The 8,279-nt window shown below is 42.2% G+C and overlaps 1 protein-coding gene across 1 annotated transcript in view; it reads left to right on the forward strand.

Annotated features, from left to right (window-relative positions):
• The window catches only part of SLC38A8 (solute carrier family 38 member 8), a 42,917-nt gene extending 41,078 nt beyond the window's left edge, over positions 1 to 1,839 (forward strand). The window contains exon 10 of the mRNA XM_040329097.1: positions 1,117 to 1,839. Within this exon, the coding sequence (XP_040185031.1) occupies positions 1,117 to 1,219 (103 nt within the window). The 3' untranslated portion in view covers positions 1,220 to 1,839. The remainder of the gene's footprint in view (positions 1 to 1,116) is intronic.
• The last annotated feature ends 6,440 nt before the right edge of the window (positions 1,840 to 8,279 follow it).

The raw sequence follows: 8,279 nt of genomic DNA on the forward strand, positions 1-8,279 counted from the left end.
GAACAACGAGGAAATAGAGAACATGTTCTCTATTTCCTCGCCGAGGTCCTCGTCGGCTTCCTCGGCCGAAAGTGTACACACGGCCAGTTTCCTCGGCAGAATTCAGCCAGAAACTCGGTCGGAAGCTGAATTCTGCCGAGGAAACTGGTCGTGTGTACGGGGCCTTAGACTGTGTCTACACACTGCCATTCAGTAAAAATATTTGCTTACAACAGTGAATTGCCAATTACCCCAGACTGTCTACTTTCCAAAAATTGGTCATTAAGGGGATATTTGTACTGTCCTGGCATTTTCTTGCCTTCAAGAAATTAGATGGGCCTTCAGCACATCAGGATTGATAACATTTCAGATCTATGGCATAGTTTGTGGACTCCAACTTCGTACAGACTAAATAATATACACTGATTTGGGTTATTTTCACTAAAATGTAGCAGAATACAATTTGATCTAAATGTATGAAGATTATTTGCAAAATTTTATAACAAACTAAGAGAAATGCATCCCCCCCCCCCAAAAACAAAATTGCCCTTTTTTTTTGTTTTAAATCACCGATGTTGGACTTAATGGACTTGCTGACATAGAACATTTTTATTGTTGGAAATTCCAATCCTGTGTACGTGGCATAACTATGTACATACCACCTAAAGAAAGCTCTATTTGTGTGGAAAAAATGATAACAATTTCATATGGGTACAGTATTGCATGACCGCACAATTGATTGATTTAAAGTGCGAAAGCGCATAAAATTGGCTTGGGCAGGAAGCGGGTAAAAGTGCACATTCCCTTTGTCCATGTATTCATTCACTTCAAGGGGACAGGTGACTTCTTCCGGGCCATGTAGAATCCAGCCCATGTCTTGCCAGTACAGTGTTTTTTAAATGTTACAGTAGATCTCATGCTGACCTGGAACAAGAATGGATGCCGCAGTGTTTTAAAACAATATTGCTCCAGGAAAGAGTCACAAAAAGAATAAGAATTTACCTGGAGCCTGCACCTTCACTAAAAAGTTGGCAAGGGTTGATCACCTTCTGTATGGTGAAGCATGGCGATCATTTAGCAGGTAATCACTCAGTCTGTAATATAGATCTGACCCTTCCTCTGTTATTGTCTTTGCAGGACGTGTCTAATCGTCTGGGGGATCGTTTCTGTCCTCTGTGGAGCCTTCATATTTGGTCAGAGTACAACCATCGCGGTTATGGAACTCCTGCACAAGTTCTAAGATGTGTTGAATTTTTATTTTGACATTTTTATAATATTTTTATATAACTTATCTTTTTTCAATTTTATTTCCCCAAAAATTTGGGTAACCGTTTTTATACAGTTATTATAACCAGACAGAAAACCGAGTAAATGGCTTGGCGATCGGCAAGTGATTGTTGAAAAGGAATGAACGTCAAATGGCATATAGCTTGTATCTTTGTAATTTTGCTGCAGGTCAGAAGGCAAAGCAAACATCTAAATGCTCAGGGCAGTATCTGTCATTTTTCTTTCAGTCCACTTCCCAATGGGCCCCTATATATAGCACACCTGTAAGCTAACAGTACTATATAACTCTGAGGGCAGAGGCTAAGAAAATCGGACACGGTGTTCCTTTGACAATGGTTTTAAAGGGCAACCGGGGGCATACCTAGAGCATATGGCACCTGGGGCCGATCCTATATCTGTCACTCTTCTCCCCCCCCCCCCACTTTAAAATGTAAAAAAAACACCTCACTGTGCCCCCCTGCACATCTCTGCACCCCCCAATATCTCTGTCTCTACTGTAAACCCCCTCTCCACAACTGCACCATGGACCCCTTTACATTACAAAGCGCCCCCTGCACCCCTTTACATTACACAGCCCTGCACCTCTGGACCCCTGCGTATTACACAACCCTGCACATCTGGACCCCTGCGCATTACACAGACCTCTGGACCCCTGCGTATTTAACAGACCCTGCACCTCTGGACCAGTTTACATTACACAGCCCTCTGGACCCCTTTACATTACATTTCCCCTGCACCTCTGGACCCCATTGCATTTCCCCTGCACCTCTGGACCCCTTTACATTACATATCCCCCTGGACCCCTGCGCATTACACAGACCCCCACACCTATGGACCCCAGCACATTATACAGCCAAGCAGCTCTGGACCCCAGCACATTATACAGCCAAGCAGCTCTGGACCCCAGCACATTATACAGCACACCCTACACTATCTCTGGACCCCTGCACATACACATTGCCGCCCCCCCCCAAGCTCTGGACCCCTGCACATTACACATTGCACCTTCCTACCTTACTGGGGCATGCATGCAGAGTTGGAGACACAGCAGCGCTGAACAGAGGGTGGGAAATGCTGAAGTTAACTTTCATATTAACAAGCTAATGATTGGTTGCTAGGACTACCTAGCAACCAATCACCTGCTGGTTAACTTGAAAAGTTAACTCCAGCAGTTGCCGTCCTGCTCACTGTCTCTATCCCCTGCTGTGAGGGGCAGAGTAAATCTGGCGGCCGGCCCTTGGTGACAGTCCCCCAGGTACGGTTCACATCCCCGCACCCTGTCACAGCTCCCCTCTCCCTGCCACCGCTTCACTTATGGGAGGGGTTGTGTGCCAGCCTGACACCCCCCCCCCCCCACACCGTGTGGTACAACAGCACAGTTTGTGTAGATTTTCACTCCCTCACCTTCTTTTCTTGGCCTTTGCATCCAATAACTTGGGGGGGGGGGAGTAGGTAACTTAAAAGCTGATGCAATATTGCGTTGACAACCCCCCAGCATTGCCTTATCTGTCTAAACATTGGTTTCAATAAAACAAGGTAGCAAGGTGTGTTTGAGGAATCTCCCAAGAAGAAGATGGCTGTAAGTTTAGGGACTACAGTTATCTCTTACAGGGATTTCCCCTTCAGTGACTACACATGCTTTGTCTTTGAACAACCATTGCTTATTTTCAGTGGTAAGAAAGCAAAAAAAAATGCTTATGCTAAAGAAATGTATATATTTTTCTTAGGGCTGTTACTGAAATTTTCGTGTTCGATTAATCGATTTTTTTTTTAATCGATTAATCGACTAATTTCGATTAATTATAATGCACATACATATCCAACTACTTTTAGCTGATTTCCTTGCATTGCAACTCTGCATTAGTCAGTGGTAAATGTGGTATACACTATATACAATCACCCAACACTAGTTAGTTTACACAATCCATAACTTGACTTCACAGTTCACACAAATACGTTTTTAAATTCAAACTGTAGCATTTACATAAGTTATTTTTTCTTATTAAACTTTAAGAAAAACATAGCAAATTAGTTTAACTTTAATTAGTCAATATACTAGATATGTTTTATATCAGTCACTCTATAGTAGGCATCACTTTAGCCAGTCACACATACATTTTCTGGAAGCAGACATGATCGCATTTTATTGACAATATACCCTGAAGAACTGAACAGTCTTTCGCACGGAACAGATGTTGCCGATACACAAAGAATTGTCTGCACAAAACTGCTTAGGACAGGAAAACTATGGTTATTTTTGCCCCCTTCCCCTGATGGAGCCTGATGCATCCTCCTGCTCCACAGATGCAAAGGTACCTCAATCCAATGGGTGCAGTTTGCTCGCATCCAGCAGGGTAAGTCTCACTGTCCAGGCTGTCCGGTGACGTCAAGAATTTTCATTGATCAAAAGAATTTTCATTTATTAAAAGAATTTTCATTGATCAAAAGAATTTTCATTGATCAAAAGAATTTTCATTGATCAAAAGAATTTTCATTGATCAAAAGAATTTTCATTGATCGAGGAATTAATCTTTAATTTCCCCAGCCCTAATTTTTCTATTAAATAGAAGGACTTTGATATGAGCACTGTTCACCTGTTTCCAGACTAACTAATTCCCACCAGTGTATGTGTATATACATTATAAGCTGCGTCCATGGTCCTGGTGTCATGTTTTAGAGCCAGCGATCGGCTTTACTGTAGAAGTGACCTGGAAGGCTCTACAGCAGCCTGATCACATTTAAAGGGTTTGAAAGGGGATCCCCCCCTCCCGCCACCACCTTTCCTGGTCCATCTGGGAGCCCCGGGACTCCTGTAAGCAGTCATGTCGGCAGCACATGGGGGGGGACGGGGGGACATCCATTCCTTCCCCTCTGTGACAAATGAAGCTGGAAGCATGGGGATTTGCTCACTTCTAGTTTCAGTTCTTTGTTTAAATGGCTGGCAACAGTCAAGGAGGCAGCTGAACAAACTGATCTGTGCCAAACTGGTTGCCTTGGAGGGCAAAGGAGGGATCAGGGGTCTAGTAGACCTGAGATCTAGCCATAAAGAGGACCTAGCTTGAGATCTCACAAGGGGTGTTTTTCCCCTGTGATGACAATAACTTTAATTCATTTTTTAAGTTTATTATAAAAAAAAAATATATATATTTTAAACAAAATAAATAATTAAGAAAAATTCAAGCGCCTCATGGCTCAAATGCAAACACTTATACAACCAGTTCTCTGGGTTCATGTCCATCCAGGACTTGTGTCTCTCGTTTTTTTTTTTAACCAGACTATGTGAGGTATCACCGCGAATGTCGTAACAAGAGCAATAACTCTAGTGACAGAGCTCATGTTTAACTCTAAACTGTTAACCTGCAAAGGCTTTTTTTTTTATATCGTTCTCTGGAGATTTTTAGGTATGGTAGTTTGTCACCATTTTACAGATGTGTGCAACTTGAAAACTTGACATGTTTGGTATCTATTTACTCAACACATTTTTGTATATATATATATTTTTTAAATTGGGTATTCTATTGTGTTTGTAAATAAAAATTCATTTAAGTTTTTTGTTTTTGTTTTCCTGAAAATTTGCATTTTAAACATGGCTGTACAAATGTCTTGTGACATAAGAAATTGCAACAGTCGCCATTTTATTCTTTCAGAAAATGTTTGAGGGATCTAAAGTGATTAAAATGGATCCAAACTCAAAGTGAAGTCTTGTTATGTTATAGGTAACATCTAGAAATGGTAATTGTGCCAATAACCTGAAAAATATATTTTTTTGTCTTGTATTCCTCCAGAAAAATAGCCACGCACTTCTTGGTACATGAGGGTACATTGTTACTAATGGCTGTATATGTCTGTAGTGTGAGATTTCAGTGTTAAGTAGTGAGTGTGCAGCTTGTATAACAGTGTAAATTTCCCTCAAAATAACTCGACACACAGCCATTAATGTCTTAACCGCTGGCAACAAAAGTGAGTACACCCCTAAGTGAAAATGTCCAAATTGGGCCCAATTAGCATTTTCCCTCCCAGGTGAGAATGGGGAGCAGGTTTAAATTTGGTGTTATTATTCTAACTCTCTTATACTGGTCACTGGAAGTTCAACATGGCACCTCATGGCAAATAAATCTGAGGATCTGAAAAAAAAAAAAATTGTTGCTCTACATCGGAGGTCTCAAACTGGCAGCCCTCCAGCTGTTGTGAAACTACAAGTCATATGAGGCATTGCAAGGCTGACCATTACAAGCATGACTCCCACAGGTAGAGGAATGATAGGGACTTGTAGTTTTGCAACAGGTGGAGGGCTGCCAGTTTGAGACCCCTGCTCTACATAAATACGGCCTAGGCAAGAAGATTGCCAAGACTCAAACTGAACTGCAGCACAGTGACCAAGACCATACAATGGTTTAACAGGACAGGTTCCACTCAGAACAGGCCTTGCCATGATCGACCAAAGAAGTTGAGTGCACATGCTCAGCATCATATTCAGAGGTTGTCTTTGGGAAATAGCCATATGAGTGCTGTTAGCATTGCTGCAGAGGTGGAAGGGGTCAGCCTGTCAGTGCTCAGATCATACGCCGCACACTGCATCAAATTGGTCTGCATGGCTGTTGTCCCAGAAGGAAGCCTCTTCTAAAGATGATGCACAAGAAAGCCTGCAGTTTGAAGACAAGCAGACTAAGGACATGCATTACTGGAACCATGTCTTATGAAACCAAGATAAACTTATTTGGTTCAGATGGTGTCAAGCATGTGGGGCGGCAACCAGGTGAGGAGTACAAAGACAAGTGTGTCTTGCCTACAGTCAAGCATAGTGGTGGGAGTGTCATGGTCTGGGGCTGCATGAGTGCTGCCGGCACTGGGTAGCTACAGTTCATTGAGGGAACCATGAAAGCCAACATGTACTGTGACATACTGAAGCAGAGCATTATCTTCTCCCTTTTGGGGTCATTATGTTGCAATGCTGCCTGGCGGCCCAGTTTGAAAACATACCTCCAAGATGACCACTGCCGTGCTAATGAAGCTGAGGGTAAAGGTGATGGACTGGCCAAGCATGTCTCCAGACCTAAACCCTATTGAGCATCTGTGGGACATCCTCAAATGGAAGGTGGAGGAGCGCAAGGTCTCTAACACCCACCAGCTCTGTGATGTCATCATAGAGGTGTGGGAAGAGGACTCCAGTGGCAACCTGGGAAGCTCTGAACTCCATGCCCAAGAGGGTTAAGGCAGTGCTGGAAAATGATGACCACACAAAATACTGACACTTTTGGTCCCAATTTGGATTTTTTTCACTTAGGGGTGTACTCACCTTTGTTGCCAGTGGTTTAGACATGAATGGTTCTGTGTTGAGTTATTTTGAGGGGGCAGCAAATTTACACTGTTATGCACGCTGTACACTCACTACTTTATATTGTAACAAAGTGTAATTTCTTCAGTGTTGTCACATAAAAAGATAGAATAAAATATTTACAAAAATGTGAGGGGTGTACTCACTTCTGTGAGATACTGTGTATACACACTCTGTTTCTTGTCAGAAAGGATCAACTACAGTAATATCCAGAACACTTGTATTCTGCTGACTTAAGTGGTATAGATGTAGAAATAAAGTGCTAACGAAGGAAGAAGGCTTTGCTGTCAATGATAAGCTAGAGAATTGAGAAATCTTTTCAAAATGTGCCGGGTACCTGTCTGTTATACAGATGACGACTTTCTTCAAATGCAGCCACCCCCTGGAAAATAAGCTGACATACACTGATACAATCACTTTAGTCTGTGATTTAAATAAAAAAAAAATACTGTCATTCAGAGATTTTCAACATCTTTAGGCCAAAACTATAGGTGCAGTTTTAACCACTTTGGTTAACACACCTTCTATGAATGACCCATATTTACAGAAGGTTTACTGTTGGCTGCTTTGAAACATGCAGAAAAAATCCAAATGGTATATGTGTGTATATACATACACAATTGCCAAAAGTATTGGGATCCTACCTTTAAGGTCTATATAGAGTTGGCCCACCCTTTGCAGCTATAACGACTTCAACCCTTCTGGGAACACAGGGTTTAGGAGTGTGTCTATGGGAATGTTTGACCATGCACCCAGAAGCAGGTTCTCAAGAAGGTCTGGCTCGCAGTCTCCACTCTAATTCATCCCAAAGGTGTTCTATCGGGTTGAGGTCAGGACTCTGTACAGGCCAGTTAAAGTGGAGTTCCACCCATTTTGTTATGTTTGTCTGTGCTGCATGCTCTAATCTCATAGTGTTCAGAATGGACAATTTTTATTTAATTTGTTGCTTGTAAATACCTTTATTTTGTAGTCCTTCATTACTTCCTCCTCCTTATTTGCCTAGGCTATTTGCAAGGGTTTCTGGGATAGGCATCATGTTTCCCAGTAGTCCTTGCAAACCTGACTGAAACCTATTACATTGCTTGTGCACTGAGCATGTGCGAGATATGCAAAGCTGAAATCCAGGAAGTCATACAGTCTGGCTTCATGATGCCCACACTTAAGATGGCCACGGTCTATTTCTAGATTATAAACTATTTAAATGCTGTAACAACCTAACAAAACGGACCTTAGTTTACAGACTAACTTTACTAGAATACATTAAGCTTGTGTATTACAGGGGTATTTATATTTAAAAAGTGAAATTGTGGGTGGAACTCCCCTTTAAAGTGGAGGTTCACCCTAAAAACGATTTTTTTTACATTAAAAGTACAATAGTTAGGACATTTCATTTCGGCATGTTTTTTTTTTTTTTTTTGCTCTGTACTTGCCTTTATATCCAGATTTTGTCCATGGCTTCCGCATTCTGATGACTCCGGGACTGGGCGTTCCTATCCCAGCCTCAGGGTTCTGATGACTGCGGGACTGGGCGTTCCTATCCTTCCGTTCGATGATTGACGTCTTGTGAAACAGGTGACCTGTCGCACAACGCGCGTCACTAGATTTTCGGAAATACCCGAGCTAAGAGTCGGCACTATACGGCGCCTGCACCCGCCGTGTAGAGCTGACTGCACAGGCG

This window comes from Rana temporaria, chromosome 11, assembly GCF_905171775.1.
Source record: "Rana temporaria chromosome 11, aRanTem1.1, whole genome shotgun sequence".
NCBI classification, from domain to species: domain Eukaryota; kingdom Metazoa; phylum Chordata; class Amphibia; order Anura; family Ranidae; genus Rana; species Rana temporaria.